This window comes from Aythya ferina (genome assembly GCF_964211825.1).
Source record: "Aythya ferina genome assembly, chromosome: 5".
Classification (NCBI taxonomy): domain Eukaryota; kingdom Metazoa; phylum Chordata; class Aves; order Anseriformes; family Anatidae; genus Aythya; species Aythya ferina.
In genome coordinates, this window is record NC_140301.1 from 7,832,213 (window position 1) to 7,850,584 (window position 18,372).

General features: G+C 36.9%; 2 protein-coding genes across 6 annotated transcripts in view; one reads left to right on the forward strand and one right to left on the reverse strand.

The window, feature by feature from the left end:
• IMMP1L (inner mitochondrial membrane peptidase subunit 1) overlaps positions 1-12,417 on the forward strand; it is a 33,041-nt gene extending 20,624 nt beyond the window's left edge. For 2 of the 3 annotated variants that reach the window (XM_084521299.1, XM_084521300.1), the window contains exons 5-6: positions 7,456-7,566; positions 12,273-12,417. In XM_084521299.1, coding sequence (XP_084377425.1) covers positions 7,456-7,566; positions 12,273-12,341 — 180 coding nt within the window. In that variant the 3' untranslated portion in view covers positions 12,342-12,417. Of the gene's footprint in view, positions 1-7,455; positions 7,567-11,240; positions 11,610-11,647 lie in introns of all 3 variants that reach the window. The other variant, XR_014693648.1, reaches the window with a different exon arrangement.
• Positions 12,418-12,523: 106 nt separating this feature from the next.
• The window catches only part of DNAJC24 (DnaJ heat shock protein family (Hsp40) member C24), a 34,586-nt gene continuing 28,737 nt past the window's right edge, over positions 12,524-18,372 (reverse strand). For 2 of the 3 annotated variants that reach the window (XM_084521303.1, XM_084521304.1), the window contains exons 4-5: positions 14,727-14,795; positions 12,524-13,657 (exon numbers count right to left, since the gene is read on the reverse strand). In XM_084521303.1, the coding sequence (XP_084377429.1) occupies positions 13,533-13,657; positions 14,727-14,795 (194 nt within the window). In that variant the 3' untranslated portion in view covers positions 12,524-13,532. The other variant, XM_084521302.1, reaches the window with a different exon arrangement.

Genomic DNA, 18,372 nt, shown 5'->3' on the forward strand with positions numbered 1-18,372 from the left:
TCAATTCCTTCACCGTATTTCCACGTTTTCTTCTCAAGTGGATGGGTGTTTACCTCTGAAGTTTTGTTTTTGCTGTCTCAGGAACATAGGTGCCTCTGATTTGACCCAGCGATGTAGCTCAGGCAGAGACCAGCAGTAACAGGCTCAGCATAAATGCTGCTCATGGATGAGTCCCTGCTGAGATATCTTAGATCTCTTCCTTCCCCACGGTGTGACCCGAGATGAGACAGCTGCACCTGCACCCCATCAGCTGCTCTGGAGGGCAGGCAGCCACGCCAGGGCAGGGAAAGGGCATTGCTTGGGACCTGGACACTTAGCCAATTCAGCCAGTCCATTCCTCAAGGAAAACCATAAAAAAAGATCTCCGTGGCGTTGATTCAAGGCAAGGTTGTTTCAAGATCACTGATTTCTGAATTTGCCACACTAGGTGCTTTCTTCTGTGGTAAACTATCTTTGCTCTACTGCTCATGTCAGTTGGAAGCCACAAGACTTTCCAATTCCATTACTCCTCTCATCCAAGTCTAGTAATAACATCTTAAACACTGTTCAGTATGATGAGACCAGCTAACCAAGGTCTCACTGTAGATTTTGAGGACAAGTCTGCCTATACCATGTCCGTGTCTGACTGTTTTGTGTTACAAACAGTAAGTTCCAGTTGGTGTCTGAACCAGTAGGTTTTTTGTTCTCAACTCTACGCTATAGGGTAGCCCTGTTATGTCATCTGGTTCCCAGAGAAGAAAACAATCAATTTCTTCTTAATGATTATAGTGTAAAAAATCTATGCAAACCAGTAAGTAAATAAGTAATCTTTGCTGTGTATGTAATCACGTTTTTTCCAAAATATCAAATTTCTGTGAATCAAGAAAGCTAACAGTAGTCTGGACTGATGAATCATAGAAATATTTTGATTTTTTTTCTCAGGAGTTCCTAAATGTAGTTAGATTTGTTCTGGAAAGTTTTGGCCTATGAACAGGCAAGAAAACCCATAATTTCCTAACTCTAGTGGACTAAAAGCTTAGGAAATCTTTCACTATTAAAATGATTTTGATTTCAAAAGAGAACCATTGTTTTAAAGCAAAGAGATTTTCATATTGGTTAATAATTTATTTCAAAACTTAAAGATGGAGAAGTCTTCACATCTTTATAATTTTTCTGTTAAACCTAATTGTTTTGGGTTTTAAGCAATTGTTAGTTTAGGGAATTAATTCATAATATATTTTGTCATAGTAAATTTAATTTCTGTAGAAAAACATATTAGTGTTTCATTGTTGTCATGATAATCTGGACCAAGTTCATAAATTCTCTTTTTAATATATGTGTTTAAACCAACTGAGCTAAGTACAGGATGTCTAATTCATAAGCAACTTAAACCATTCAGTAAGTAAAAGGAAAGTGCTAAAGGTAAACTAATTCTGTTATATTCTTTTAAAAAGTGTTAAATTCTAGGCAATTCAGCTTTTTTTTCAGATACTTAGTCAGATGACATTGATTTAGGATCACCTATACTTTCTGATGTGGTTGCTACCACTTCATAGCTTTTTTGAGCACAGAAAAATGTAAAAGCATATACTGATTTTAAAAATATTGTGCTGATTAATACTGCTGGGTTTTATATACCTGGCAGCTTTAATATAAAGAACATTTTTTATAAGTGTAGAGAAATGGTGCATTTGGATCATTTAAAAAAAAAAAAGTATCTGCTAAGCTTTAGTCACCCTTGGTTCTGAATTAATAAATAAAGGATTAAGGAGTAGTTATGTGAGACTTTAAGTATCGAGTGAGAAAACACAACTCTTGCATTTCTGTGGTATATGTTTTATCCTAAATAGATGCAATTTACTTAAATAAGGCAATTTAATCAGTATTTAGTAAATTTGTCATTTGATATTGTAGATTCTTTCATCATATTTCACTTTAATCAAGAAAGGTAACACCTGTGGTTTATTCACAAAAGCTTCTTTTGTTAAATGAACACCCGCAGGCCATGAAGCAATTACATTTGTTGCTTGTACCAAAGTGGGAGGCACTTAAATAGACCTTAGTAGGGATAGATGAGAACTTACAGACTTTATTCTTTTGTCCTGCTCTGAGATTAGTTCTTATCATAGCTCAAGAAGGAAGCCTCTGAACTGAAAAGAAAAGATGGGAATGATTTAGTTCTTCTTAACTTTAAAACTTTGATATAGCTAGAGGTGATGTGAATACCTGTGACCTTGCAAGAGTTCAAACTTCGTCTGCTCCCAGCTGATTGTACACGCTGACGTTCTTTGACAAACCCAGACCACTCCGAATCCCAAAAGGAGAGACTGCCAGAGATTCTCGTTTAGAATTCACTTCTTTATTACAAATCTGGTTATCCATCTTTAGCACTCCCCAAAATACCCCTCCCAAACCAAAAAGAAAAACCACAAAAGCCGGAATTTCATTTAGATTTTTGTTTGTCTGTTTGTTTTGAGGCAGATGATTTAATCTCTGCTAATCTTATTTTTAGTATATTGTTATTCTGCTATCACCGTAAACACAGTGCAGCTATCTCATCTCGTGATGCTGAAGTCGGTGAGATTACTCAAAGAACAACATTTGGTGTCATGAAAAATCACAGAAAGACTATCCTTCATTGAGTATACCACTCAGTAAATGACAACGGCCTTGCAAATTTAGCCATGATGTAGCAGTGAATGATACTTACTTATCTGAGCTGAAACAGAGTAAGCTACCAGTAAAAGCTGTTCTGAATGATTATTTTGCTCTTCTGGTCTATCTGCTCCTGTACTAGAGCCCTTACAGCCTTGGAAGGGAGAAGAGGCATGTGTAGCACCAGCCTCTGCATTCTCATGCATATGAGCTGCACCTCAGGTAACTGGTTCTCCCTTAGAACTGGTGTTCCTTGAAAATAAATCCTCAGATAATCTGCACAAAACCAGAGGCACAAGGATTACTGAGAGTCTGTGGAAGATCAGAGGCAGCATGTTTTTGGATGAACCTGCACTGTTGTGGAATTGCTGTTTGTATAGGAGAGATACTATTTAGTTATGTGAAAATTCAGTTGTTAGGGTTGTTGGAGTTCTACTTCTCAGAGCTAGCCTACATGTTAAGAAGAACTAAAATACTGCCCAGCCAAGCCAAATGCTTTTGGCAATGTTGTCTTTTCAAAAACCATTACTTTATTCACAACCTTGTGTGTAGTAATGATAACTGATTTCAGGTGTGCTTCTTAGATACAGTCATTCCCTCTATGAGAGTGGTCCATCACTTACAGATACCAAAATGCAACATCACTGTGAATTGTCAAGCAAGTGGATTTCCCGTTGCCACAAAAAAAAAATAATAAATTCAATAGCAGCCTATCAGTGTACAAAACCAAAAATATGTTTTCCATAAAATTATTATTATTTTTTTTTACACATATATCTTATTTCCAGTTACTCTGCTTAGGTAGCTTTGAGATGTTTCGTATGCAGATCCTGCTTCTACCAAGGCTGATACTCAGAATTAACTTTGTTCAATGTGAATAGTCCCAATGAAATCAGTGATGTGGTCCAGAAATAGCTCGGTGCATATTAGCCTTTACTTCAAAGGGAGTGTAAACAGCTTTTTTTTTTTTTTTTTTTTTTTAAATTAATAATTATGGCCTGTCACCAGTATTTGGTTTAACATTTTCATGTAATTTGTGTGATTTTTACTGCTTGTCTTAATTCTAGGTTGTAGTGAAGTGCCTAGATGATGGACAAGCACTATACAAAGGTATTATACTTTATTATTTCTAGATGAATCATACATTGTGACAATACTCTTTATGACACATTTAGAGGTATAGGGTCCTTTCCATGGAGAACATAGTTACCAGGAGCGGTAAATTTCAGGATATAGGAGCATACATTATTGCATATATTCTAGCTGGAACGCAAACTATGAACATTTTGTTTAGACAACAAATTCTTAGTAATTATTAGTAGTATTAGAAGTAGTGAGTGATACGCCACAGGTGGCAAAAGCATTTTTATTTTTTGTTAATGCTTTAGGAGTATGTAAGACAGATGAGAAGGTCTGTAAATGGTTAGATTCTGTTGCATTATGAAGTCCTTATTTCTTTCACATGGTAACAGATGAGCTTCACGTCCTGCTTATGAATCAGGGAAAGTGAGAAAGCACGAGAACCAGTTCAGTAGAAGGGAGGCTGGTAGTGTTCTGTGTGTAAAGCAGTAACGTTTTGCAAGACGTGATGTGTTTTCAGAAACGTGAAGCATTTCCTTCTTTGTTTCATTTTAAAAAATCTTCCTTTTGTAGTAATTCATGTTTCTCCTTTCTATGTATTTGCTGATATAGACAGTCCTTCAAAATGACAGTAGTTTGACGTGTGACTTGTAATTCTGGGAGGTGCTGGGCAGGAGACATTGCACTGGAAAGGTCAGAATGCTGCTTTACATCGCAGTGTGCATCTGAAAAGCAACCCTTGTGTAGGATGTGGGCACAGTGAATGCTTCTGGTGGGCATGGTGAAGATGAATATCCAGTTGACCTAACAATTGCTGCTGGACGTTCTAAATGGGCTAAATGGGTTCTAAAGAGACCTACCAAAATGTTAGCTCCCAACACACTGAAATGCATGTGCTATGCAGGTCATTTGAACCTGCATATTACTTTTTTTTTTAAATTGATTTCTTGTTAGTAATTTTGTTTGTAATGTTGCTTGGGTAGAATCCTTTGCCTTTTCCCTTAGATTGTTTTTAAATTACAATGGCTGATGATGCCAGCTCTGCATTTGTGGACTTAGTTTTTTTCATGCATCGCTACTACACATCCTTTAGCAGGTTTATTCTTGTAGGGGGGAAGATGTATTAGGTATTCCTTTACAGTCCAACAGTTCAAATACTTTAAAAAATGTTATGCCTCCCTTTGATGCTATAGTTCAATCTCATTGCTCTTCAGTGGGATCATAATAATTATATTTAAAATAATATTGCATTTTATTTTAAAAAAGATCTATGCATGTATTAATTTTTCATGATGAATCTGTTTCCTACGTCAAGGCTGGCTAGGTAGCAGCAACATGGTTTCTATGTCCTGGTATATTTTCTTTGAGGTGCATGTTAATGACAGCCCTAAACGTAGTTTTTTGATAGACTTCTGTTAGCTCTGACATGCAGAAAATGGTACTACAGAACTCTGAGATGCTTGGCAGGTTGCAGCTTTTAATTAGCCATTAAAAATTAGTCAGGTTTGATTTGCATCTCCTACAGAAAAAGAGAGTTCTTGTTACACTCAGTTGAGAGGTACGAAATTACTTTGGACATCCTTATCTGAGATAAGAGGAAGAAAGGAGAGCCAAGAGTCTTTCTCATTGTCCTGGGGAAGCCATCCACCATCCTGCAAGTTGGGATATAATAGCTGTAAACAGAACTTTTTGTCCTGCTAACATAGTTAGGGTCCCTTAAGGCTGCCCAATAGTGGGCAAATCAACCAAACCTTTCCAGTTCCAACACTGATACTAGGAGTGCGGCAAAAGTCATCTAGCTGAAACCAACTGGTCTTCCAAGAGAAAACTCTCCCATGCATGTGCCAGAAATTGTAGAATGGCTTGGGTTGGAAGGGACCTTAAAGATCACCCAGTCCCAAACCCCTGCCATAGGCAGGGATGCCACCCACTAGATCAGGTTGGCCAAGGCCCCATCCAACCTGGCCTTGAACACCTCCAGGAATGGGGCATCCACAGCTCCTCTGGGGAACCTGTTCCAGTGCCTCCTTACCCTTACAGTGAAGAATTGCTTCCTAATGGCTAATCTAAATTCATTCTCTGTTCATTTAAGACCATTCCCCTTGTCCTATCATTATCTACCTGAGAAAAGACCTTGATCCTGTTTAAATGACCCCTTTAACTACTGAAATCTGATAAGCCTATGCAGTAACAAAGGTAAAGCAGGTTTCAAAAGGGTTTAGATGTATTCCTTGCCAACAGCTCCACATACAGATTCTAAAAGGAGTAGGCAGGGATGTACCCTCTGACGTGCCTAGTACACCTACCCTGGACAGCTGGGAGATGATGGACAGGCTCCCAGATGCTTTCCATGATGAGCAGTTCTTTTTGCTAGTGTTAGAGGCAAACTGTTGGTTCTTCACCTGGATGTTATACATTTGCCACAGCTCAACAGAAGGACAGTTGGGTAGGTTGCCACTCTTGGTTCCTGGTCTGGTAACAGCCAGGACTACACACTACAGTGGTGTTTTTTTTCTGTTTAGTCTGTTATCCTAGAATTCTGTGTAAGTAAACTGCTGTATTTATGAGACCGTGGGTCTTGTTTCTAAAATATTAATGTTTACACTGCTCAGACTGAGTTTTGTTTGAAATCTGGGATTTATTTTATTTTTGTTTCTCTATTTTTTGTTCTGAATTTGTGGAATAGTAACCTTTCAACTCTGTATTTGGTTTTAGAAAAAATGTAAATTGCCTTAGAGTCCATGTTAAGTGTTACCTAGATTGAGAGTATGTTACTACTTGCATTTTTCGGCCTGCTTTAGAATTTTCAAAACAAAAACAGACTAGAAGGACAATTACTAAACATTTTACTTGGTAACCTGTAAGAAGTTATCTATATATTTTTTTTTTCTTCAGTCAAAAGTGTCATATATTCCAAGCAGAAATCTTAAGATACACAGTAGCAACTTTTTCACTTAAAAAAGCTTTGCACTCTTATTTAACTAATACAGCCACGTTGCTATTCCTCATTTTGTCAGTGATTTAGTCAGTGAATGCCATGAATCTACGGTATGTAATATAGTTAATGCATAATATATATAGGTAATGAAAGGTCTTTGTCGTATAGTATAAGGTCACCGTCATTAATTTTCAAATTATAAAAAGGGATTTGCTGTTTTGTGATCATCATTATTGCAATATAATGTGTTGTGGATTCTGCCTGCACATAGAATGAACTGTGATCTTAATTAGAACTTTGACAAGCCTACTCCGATAAAATGATGAGATTATTCGTAATTGATGTCACAATCAATTACCAGTTAGTTCATCATGAATCTACTAACAGGTCTAGCCTTGGTGCTGGCCCCAGGATGTTGATGAGTGTGTGGCTGCCCTGTTCATGCTGTTACTGCGACAGGAGGGCAGATTTTCAGTCAACATCCTAATGACCTCTTTTGAAGTCTATTAAATTAATGACCCTGTCACATTGGTCTAACCTCTTACATCTTCATTTTAGATTTTTTGTTGCAAACCATTGTTTTTTGAGCACATGATAAAACAGATACTTTGGAGCACTCCCTCTCATCCCTCCAAACCTGGCATTGTGTCTTACTAGATTCAATAAAAAATTAGTTCATTATACAGTCATGAAATATAGTATACAGAAATAAGGCAATATAAGGCAATATAAGGCAAACAATGCTTAATACCATTTTATTCTGTTTTCCTATTACATTTCAATTCAATCCTGCTTTATCATAGGTGCCTAAAGGACATGTTTGGTTAGAAGGTGATAATCTCAGGAATTCTACTGATTCCAGGTGCTATGGACCTGTTCCTTACGGACTGATAAGAGGACGCATTTGTTTTAAGGTATTTACAGTACCAAAAATATTTGCATTAATACATTTGTAATGCCTGTATGTTAGGCATTAGCATTTGCTGCCTTAACTGTCTAGCCAAAGCAAATGTGAAAGAGAGCTCAAACACATAAGACACTTCCGTCAAATGATATTTCAACAACATTTTGGTCAATGTTTAGTGAGAATTTGAGGCAAAATTAGTCTTTTTTTCTTGAAAACCATTCTTTGAGCAGTCAATGCCTCTGAAAACTGAATTATTTCGCAAGCAAATCAAAACCTTATACAAACACAGACCACTGCATGAAAAATACACTGCATCCTTACCTTGATTCTTGCTTTTGCAAAATGGTAGAAAAGGGCAGCTTCATATTTCACTGTTATTGTAATTTGAGAAATCCAGTTCCATAGTGGAATAAAACAAAGATGGAAGAAAATGTTATGGTTCTAGGACTTGCAAACACAATGTAGACGTGTGCACTGGCCTTGCTGCTTTTTAATGTGTGAAAAATCCTTAACGGTAAAGTCAAATCTGTGCTACTGCAATTGTCCTCCACTTCTTTATTAAAACAAAAACAAAAAAGCTTTGATTAGCGCTGTATTGTATAAACCTCCATGGCTCCTTCTCCTGTTCCAGTAATTCTACAGCTTTATTTCATATTAAATTACCTTTTCATATTATCTGCATTATTAATTTACTCATTTACCAAAAAGAAGCTAAGGCAACTTCCTCTCCATAAGAAGTTTTATCTAAGAAACAAGGGAGAATGTGTAGAGTTATGTACCAGCTTTTCAAAAGCTAAAGTGGAGACACTCAGAACAATGAAAAATGGCTTTAAAAACTGTTCTCCATATATTGCAACACAACCATAAGTTTAATTTAGCACAGCTGTATTACACGCACAAAGGAGATCAAATATAGAAACTTTATTAAATTAGAAAGATCTGTTAATAGTTTTTAGGAACACAACTTTAGACTTTTCAAACCAACCAACCAAACAACAACAAAACTCAATCTTGCATCTCCTGACCATTATCACTAATTGCTTATTAAACCTGAAATAATATGTCCCCCTTACCACCACTAAGTTTTGCCTGACCTCTGGTCCTTACGGATAGCATTTGCTTTGAATTCTACCCTAGTGTTCACTGAGGGTTTCTTGTTCCATCTCTGTATTGTTTGCTGTACTGCGTACACCAGAGCTAAAAATGCTAATTCTAAATAGAGCTATTTCTATGAGAGTCAAGTTTTAGCTTGGATTATTAACTGGTAGAATACAGATCATGCTAATATACTGACAGCCCTTTTAACTGGAATCTGGTATTAATCATAAAAATAAACAAAAACTAAAACACCACCTGTAATTGATGGGTTAGGACTGGAAAAATGGTGTTTACTACTTTAAGGAGACTGTTAGCAAATAATGTACATATGAATGATCTAAGAATGTGGACAGCCATAATTTTTCACAGTATACCTCCACAGCGATAGATTTGCATTCAGCTTGTACCCTACCAAGCACGATGTTTGAAAGACTTTAATGAGGTGACTGACAGGACTGACCTCTAAGCTGAGGAAGCAATAAGCTTCTAAAAATGAATGGAATTTACACTACAGATGTTACATATTGAAGAAGTACTTTAGAACTGCAGAATATCATCTGTTTAAAAAGATGGTATGCCATCAGTTGATCTTTCATCAAAGTAATTTTTTAAACCATATTTTATAGCAGTTATTTTATGATGGTGCATAGGCTAGTGATTATTAACATTTTAATGAGATTTATTTTATTTTAAAAATTACCTTTTTATTTTGAGATCTCTTTATTTTTTTGAGATCTCTTTTGTAATGAGATATGGTACCTACAAGAGCAAAAAATTACTATTTTTCAAAAGATTGTTTATAGTTTGAGTTGTTTATGCTAATTCACATCAGGTTACAGTATCTAGCTGTTGTATGTTGCTATCAATCATTACAATGAAAGGCTGCAGAATACAGCTTTTCTATGTGGGGGTAGTTAACGAGTAGACCACTGGCCAAGAAAACCATTTTTAAAATGTAGTCTGTGAGAGGCTTGGCTTCTCTTTCACGAAAAATCTCCTACTGTCTTGAAAATCAAACCTTACATGGTTTTCTCTTACACTGGAGTTAGGAGAAGCAGATACAACAGTGCCTTTTGAATCCTAAATTACATTTGTATTAACTGATGCAGAGAACTATTAACAAGAGAGTTGTTGCCAATCTAACTTGGAAGTAAGGGATTTCAACAGAAGAGAGTATGTATTACATTTGTTTAGGCAATCTGTTCTTGGCAAAATATAGATAAACTTCATAAAGAATTAACGTTTACCTGTGAAGTTTAGACCTAAAATTCTCAATGTTGTTGCACCAGTTTTTAACCCATACAGAAGCAATGATATTTGAATGCTTCCCCCTTTTTCTCCCTGCACGCACATCAGCTGCCACTTAGATAGCCAAGCTCATACCATAAAAAGACCTCTGAAATATAAGAATCTGCCAATTCAGTAGAACCCCACTGAGGGGAGGACTCCCCGCTTTGATAGAGCTCACGCTTCATCCTGTCCTAAGTAGGATATTCTGTGCATTCCCTGGACATACGCTTCATGTCAGAAATAGACCTACCGAGCAAGTGTCTTCAAAAGAGCTAGTTAGCCCCATTTATGCCCCATCCATCAGATCAGATCGATGTAGGCCAAACCAAAGAGGGCAAAAGGAAACAGCCGCTAATTGGACTAGCCAGTTTGAACCACCAAGTCAGAGTCAACTTCTGTCATAAATTGAAGACTTGGGAATTATTACACAAAATGGCATGTCTTTGTTCCACATAGAAAGAAGATGGAACAAACACTCTAAGTAGTTTCTCAGATTCCCTCCTGCATGCAAACTAGATAAAACATTTTCATTCTAAATCCACTGCTAAGAATACTGTGATGAATTTGAAACCAAATAGTCCAAACACTATATAAAACATCTGATTACTGTCACTGAAAGAAGGTCAAGTTGCAGACAGTGTGATTTAAATAGCCTCAAATTAGTTGTGTAGTAGCAAATGGCCTAAGAAACTCCCTCCTCTGGGCATTTACTCAGATCAGCTTGCATTTCATGGAATATTCCTATTTCCTTTTACACCTGTTTTCCTTTGAGGCCAAAGAAAGACTTGACACCCACCCTGCTGCAACAGAACCTTGAATTCTGTAGCTTTACTTCTAGCCAAGACCACAAATATTCTTCTGTTATTGTTTCATAACACTATATTCTTCTCTGGAACTTAAAAAAGCTCACTGTTAGTATGGATGTAGAGCCATACGTGTATTTCTGTGTGTCAGCAAACGTTGCTCCTGCTCTTCCTTAAGTGCATTTGCAAAAAAAGGACGTGTATATTCAAAGATACTTGCTCAAGAGGTCTCTGAGTCTTTTCCAGATCCAGAGAGCTTGAGGTCCTGCAATTAACTCACTCATCCTTTTATCTTCCCAAGGGCCTAGGTACAATCCAACTGATTGCTGTAACTTACCACAGTGCTAGAAGGGGCCTGATGAACACAAATCTAGGAAACTTCTAGCAGCACATTGTACCAGTCTAGCTCCAAGTAGATGCTGAGTAGATGCTGTCTCTTGCTTCTCAGTCTCCCATTCTTACTGGCCTTTGCCTCTTTTTTACCACTCAGGAGCAGTCATGGAGACTGAAATACTGAACGTTGGCACAAGCTTCCTCTTGCAAGCTGAGAAAATCACTTTTTTTACTCCACACAGAAAGCAGAAAGGCTCTTTCTGTGCTGTGAATGTTCTGTAACTTCAGTTCAAGAGGAATTTGCTGTTCCTGGAAGGTGACTGCACACCTTCTATAGGATCAAATTCTAAGGAAAAATGAGCAAGATAAACACCATACCAGCAGATCCTTTTGGAACAGCGTAGCACATCATCTTCCTTTGTCTAGGTCGCTTCATCTTGAGCGGGGGGCATGAGATTTTTATAGGCTCTAAGCCACTGACGGGCGTTCATTCTTCAGCATCATTTCTTTCCCTGCTGATCCCCTTGTGCTATCTTTGAAAGAATATGTAGTGAAAAGACATAGGCAGTCAAGGGAGACAAGGTGTTAAAGAATGTCCTCCATTGCCTATTTATTTATTCATTTTTGTTTTGCATCTAAGGCCAGCCTACATGTAATTAGAGAATGTTCAGAGGAAAGTACTCCTGGGAGCGTTCAGTAGTATGAACTATGTGGTTAACTTCTGGAGAGAAAGTTTGTTCTTACTGTTGAGCATCATGCTCTGACACTTGTGCTTGTACTTGGATCATGATTTGTGCTCTTTCCCTTTATCCCATTTTCAGAGGAGCCCCCTTGGTTGAAACCCCCTGACATAGGCAGGCATACTCCTCCTTTATACCCATTTGTATGGTATAAGCTTACCTATAAATCCTTAGATTTTTTCCTCCCATGGTTTAGTGTTTGCACTGAATTACTTATATAAGTTAGTGTTGTCTACAGCTGCTATAGAATTAGGATTCCTCCTCATATGCAATATATATTAATCCTAGTAAAGAAAACATATAAGTAGGAGACGTTTCAATGCTTGCGCTATAGCCTCCCAATCAAAAAGCTGAAAAATGGTGCAGTTTATGAAAAGCTTATAACACTAACAAATGAAAATATTGAACTCTGGGTTGGGATTAAAATTTCCTGTTACTTCATTTTGCAGATATGGCCTCTGAATGACTTTGGATTTCTACGTGCAAGCCCCAATGGCCATAGATTTCTTGATGATTAAAGGAATGAAGTGTCTATTGCCAGCTTCCATATTATTTTATACTGAAATAAATTGAGTTATTTTTATTTAGAATAGACACAAGTATTACTTGACAAAGATGTCTCTTTCTGAGATTACAACTACCTTGAAATCAGGAATGATACACCGCTGCCATCATCAAAAATGACATGCCTCTTACTCTGTTTCCTCTGGCTATTCACAGTAAGTGCTTGAATTTATTTGAAGTTTTGTATTTTCCTACAAAACAAAGTTTACACTGACTGACAACAAGGGATGAAGGTGGCAATGCACTATGATCACACATCTAGAAACACACTTAGGTTATATCTACCTTCATAAGTATTGTGGCACACTAGGATTGAAACAGAAGAGTAACAACTGGCTTCAGGATCTGCTGCCCATTTACTCAAATGTGGTTTGTAGGGTTTTCTTCAACTAGTTTGAGCCGGTATATTTCCAGCAGGGATCAAAGCACAAATTCCTGGTTAGTTTTCATCTATGGAATGAAGACTGTACTCATTCAGACGATGGATGAAGTCAATTCTAAAGTATACTACTGGTCCAAATTGAAAAGTTAATGTAGATGTACTGTATAGTACAGTGAATTGGCAGTATACCTGCTACGTGGTACAGTGCCTGCTAGATCTGCAACTCTGTCACCTCTTCCTAAGGCTTAGTCCTTTAAAGATTTTAAAGGTGACTAAAATATTTAGCACAGAAATAGAAAACGTTCCTTTTTCCCATTAACGTGCTTTATTACTCATTATGTTCAAAGCATTCTCATATGTATGCCTCCTGATTAAATTTTGTCACCTGAGCCTTCAAAAGGATTTAACTTAAGAGGTAGGGCCCAACCTGCAGCCGATAGACTGAAAGAAGCTACTTTGCTGGTTGCTGGGAAAGAAAGGTCATTTAGATCATGAGATACAGTCCAGTTATACAAAACAGTGTTCTGGTTCTTTTTTAATAAATTGTTCTTTAGTTGAAAAAGACGCAAAAAAAAAAAAAAACAACAAGCACCATATCCTCAGAGTTATGTTAATAAGTAAATAGGCATATTTCCTCTCTTAATTCCTGCCTGAACTTGTTCTTGCAGCATCCCCCTTTTCTTTAACATACATCCCTTAGAGGATACCGTCCTGTTTGTCCAACGTTTTTAAAGTTCGTAACTCAATGTGCACGATGGAACAATCATTGAAGGATCTCAATAACAAGTGAACATGTGTCACAACAAACCAAAGATACATCTTTGGTTTCACTCTCGGAGACTGCATAATTCCCACCACATCGGCATGAAAGAGTGTAACATCGTTCATCTGCCAAAAAAAACAAACAAAAAAAAAAAAACAAAAAAAAACCTTTAGTGCTCACGATGAATCAAGAATTTATTTTGGATTATTCTTCACAGAGCTGCTCTTGAAAAGAAAACAATTTGTGTGTGACCTCTCACTGCTGGATTGTGAATGTCAATATCTATGTTACCGTTTGTTGTCCAAGCAATCGGTATATTCTTAAAGTTTTTTTTTCCTGTGACTGTGAGACAATCTTAATGCCAAACAGCCAGGGTCAGTGTACTCTCTTTTAAAGAGAAAATAATAAAAAGGAGTATGTCAGTGAAACAGACACGTATTAAAAGGGCTACATCAGTGAATACTTGAGAATGAGAGCTTGATTCTGACAAAGTACCAAAATCTTTAGAGAACAATTAAGAACAAATTGAGGAGTGTTAGTCATACAGATGCCAAACATGATTCCAGAACAAACTCCTAACTCAAAAGAAACGTAAAACAGAAGAAACAAAAGCATTTTTCCTTACTTAACAACAACAAAAAACATTAAGAAAAAATAAATCAGCCATTACTCCAAAAAGCAAGTAAATGATAAAAACTAGAGTAACATGAAGGAGAGAAGTAACACACTGTCAGGTAGAAAAATCAGGTAGAAAAAAAGTCAACTCCACAATCACAGATAGAGCAAGAAGATGCATGAGATGTTCTGGGAGAATCCAGAAAGGTGAATTCACTCTACAAAGCGAGATGTAGGTGAAAAGTGGTCCTGCAAATTCTCCATGCCCAAAGAGAAGAGAAGGAGGAGGAAAAAAAAAAAGAGGGAATGCAAAACAAGTATCACAAAGGCAAGTCCCAATTCCAACTCAACAGTGCTATTTTCAGTAGACTTTCAGAATATAGTATTGACTGGAACTAACAGAAATAGAAATATAGCAGGTGACCACGGAGAACAGAGCAACTAGATCTCAGGAAAATATAAATAAGGGGAGAGGAAAGGTTAAAAGTAAAATAAGACAACATAATGGTATGAGACACAGAAGAAACAGAAAGCATTTCAAATGACAATGAAAGGCACTGAGAACAAGGCAGCACTCACCTTCATTCCAGGACATATCCTCAAGATAAACCTGTGCATGTAGTGGCCATTCTTTTGTCAGATTATCTTCTATAAAGAAAATGGTGACAAATGTTCAGCTCAGGTAATATATAAGTTCTTATTTTGTCCTGCTAAGTTTGCACTTTTTTATACTTAGCAGTAAATCTGGTCCCTACGAGAGTTAAATCTAGCCCTTATAATCAGTGAAAAAAGCAGTTCTCTAAAATTTCCATCTCTGCTGAAATATGTCACTCTGTAGCAAGGAGAAGTGAATGGTGAAGATGTGTTACTGAAATTAGAGCACTACTGGAAACAGTTCTTTCATACATATCCCAATGATTACATGAAATTAGGGCCAAACTTTTGTTTTGATATGAACACCCTTAAAAAGCCTAGCTGTAACTAGGCTTCCACAAGCTCTAACTAAGGGTGTGTTTACCTCTACTTTCCACAGAATCACAGAATGGTGGAGGTTGGAAAGGACTTGGCTAGATCACCTAGCTCCCGAGCTGCACAAGAAAGGCCAGCTCGCACAAGCAGGGCCAGCTACAGTAGGTTGCCCAGGACCACATCCAGGCAGGTTTTCACTATCTCCCTATGCAGTCCATTCTCCTTTTGAAAGGAGGGGCCAAATAAGAACCTCTAAATAAGTACAAAATAGATGTTCAGGTTCCCTATTAGACGAACACTAAGATTCCTGGAAAATTATATACCTAACAAAAGATAAACAAAGAACACTTTTAGGGGAAGATTAGTCCTAGTGTTCTTTTTATAACGAAGAGACTCTCTCGATACAGAAAGAATGTCAGTTCTCGTCTGCACACCTAACATCTATTCATTCGAATCCCTAGATTCTTCCAACATTGAACACAGCATGAAAATAAAAAGTGTGTAATTCAGTTCAAATTGCCAAATGCTAATTATGCAATATAAATACAAATTGACTTTTGTAATTTATTAGCATATTCACATTTAATGTCCATGGTTCACACCAGGTTAACAATGTCAGATTTTGCTCAAAATTATATGTGGTAATATTAGAAACAAATCTGATAACCTACTTCACCAAACTTCCCAAATGCTGCCTGATACCTGAAGTGCCAAATCCACAAATGCTGTAGTTTCTTAGAGAACCAGGAATGCCTGAAAGCTAAACTTCAGCACGTACACAGAAATGTCTGATTTGGCAAGACTCAGTGGCTTAGTGCTTATTTCAGGTTTAAATGCAGTTGTTATTGAGAAAGTAGCCCCTTCCCTATGATAACTAATTTTTTAAGTGAGTTTTCTTGTTTAATAACATGAAGTTTACTACAAAATACAATGTTATCAACTGCTTTCTATGAAAAGTAAGATGGCAGTGAAAGAACTTGTTCTTCTAGAACTACTTGTTGAGCACTTGCTGGAAAAATCGGAGTTACAGATTACAGCTTTTCTTAGTTCCCACGAGATTGCTCTACCCAACCACTAGATTGTAAGGTATTCTTCTAAAGGGTTTCCAGCTTCTACTATGCAACTGGTCTTTACTCTGGACTGAAGAGGATAAAGAAGGGGACTTCACAGCTACCTCTTCTAGCCATGATTTTAGAGGTTTTATGTGCATCTCCTTGGATACAGCATTATCCAGGTAAGAATGGTCTCCTCTTTCTATGCAAATTGTCACTATGAAAAGAAATTGACCAGAACAAAGAGGGCACAACACAGAGATCACGTATCTATAGTTTGGTGATTAGGGTTCAGCTCCTGCTCCCAGAATTTGTATGAACTTTATTCAGTTGTCATTCAATATAAAAAATATGTGTATATATATATATACATATATATATATATGTATGAAAATAAAACCTGTGAGACAGCACATTTTGTACACTGCTATACTGACAGATATGATACTAGCCAAGAAGCAGGAGTTTAATCTATTTAAGAACACAGTGCAGACAGAATTCAAATCATATCATTAGGACATTAACATTTGTAAACCTTTCAGAAATACCACTAACAACTTTGTTTCAATTGAAACAACTTTTTTTTTTTTTTTTAAGTATCAAAAAGTTCCAGGCTTTATTCAGCAACCAAACTGCTATCTATTGTAATTGCAACTGAAACATATGCTATAGATCCTTAAGAGTGATTTTCATCTAAATTAGTTTTAAAGAAGATTAAAACAAATATGCCTCTTTTACAGCAGGCCTTGTGTGAAGTGAAGATTTCTCCTCCTCTTTTTTTTAGGAAGAAAAAACCACCACAGTGATCAAACTGAGGTCTACCTAGCTACCTTCCTTCCTTCAGGTTTCCCCACTGCAGTGGAAATAAACAATACTGAAATTACAATGACAGTATGCAAAATGCAAACACTTCCTATTTCACTTTTGTGTTTTGTTTTGTTGTTTGGTTTTCTTGAGTGCTTAGGAGAAAAAAATCACAAAGAAAAATGGTCTCTTAGGTGGTAGGAAGAATCCATGTTCTTAAGCTTCATTTATAGGTAGCAAAAAGTTGAATTAAAAAGAGATCAGGCTGTTCTATTTGGCATTCATGAAGCGGAATCTAACTTAAAAGAAACTTTATAGGATTGGAGATAGAGGTCTAGGACATGTCTTCCTATGACCAGATGGGCCATATGCCACCATGAACTGATGAGATGCAAATTCACAAGGTTACCATGCTTTCTAAGTAAAGTTTCTCATCAAGTAATGAAGAAGAAAGCTAAGGAATAATCTGTCCTCTTTCATATTCCAAATATAGCACAGTACAAAGCCCAGCGAACAGAATTTCAACCAAACTTTCCATTTCATTAGTGCAATAGTAATTAAAAATTATCAACAGAAAAAAATCATTGCTTATAACATTCCGTAACTGAACTGAGACGGTTATTCCAACTCTGAGTAGACTCACTGGTTATCTCAAATTTTCAATTAGTACTCCCAACTTGAATACATCTCCAAACTTCACACAATCCAGTAATCTCTCGGTCATTCCATTTTGTATGCTGCAATTATTTGCTTGTTTGCATCAAGCTGGAGAAACTTACTTTCTGAGTTGAACATAGCTGTTTTATTTTCTCATTCTCAGATTCAATACACTATTGAATCTAAAATACCTTAGGACAGCACAAATAGATCTGGCTTACTATTTCAGAGGCATATCTCAATATGAATTTGGAGGACTTACAAGCAGAACCACAAACCTAATGGTTTCACAGAGTATGTTAGTTACTCTAATATTCCTTGCACTCTTCCTTATTTTATCTACATCGTTACTCCTCATCTTAGAGCCATGTCTCTCTTGGTGGTGATTCTCTGAAATAAACCACTGTCTGTCATTCCCTTGCAGGATGAGAACATTACTTAAGACTGGTATTGTTACCAGTACTGAGTTAGGCTTAGCAGGTTTACTTACATGCAATACATGCTCAGTCTGTAGAACAGACTTTTTGAAATGCATTTCTGAACAGATCCAGAAAATTATGATAGATAATCAGGTCTGCACAACTCGAAAAACAAGTTTTAATTCACAAGAAGTACAGCCTGCCTGATTTTGCCATCTATTGGATTTGTCCGACAACAAGAGGTGAAAGAATACTGCAGCTCCATTGTCTCAACTGCAGGATCTAAGAAAACACTGGCAGACTCATCAGAGAGGTTTATGAGCC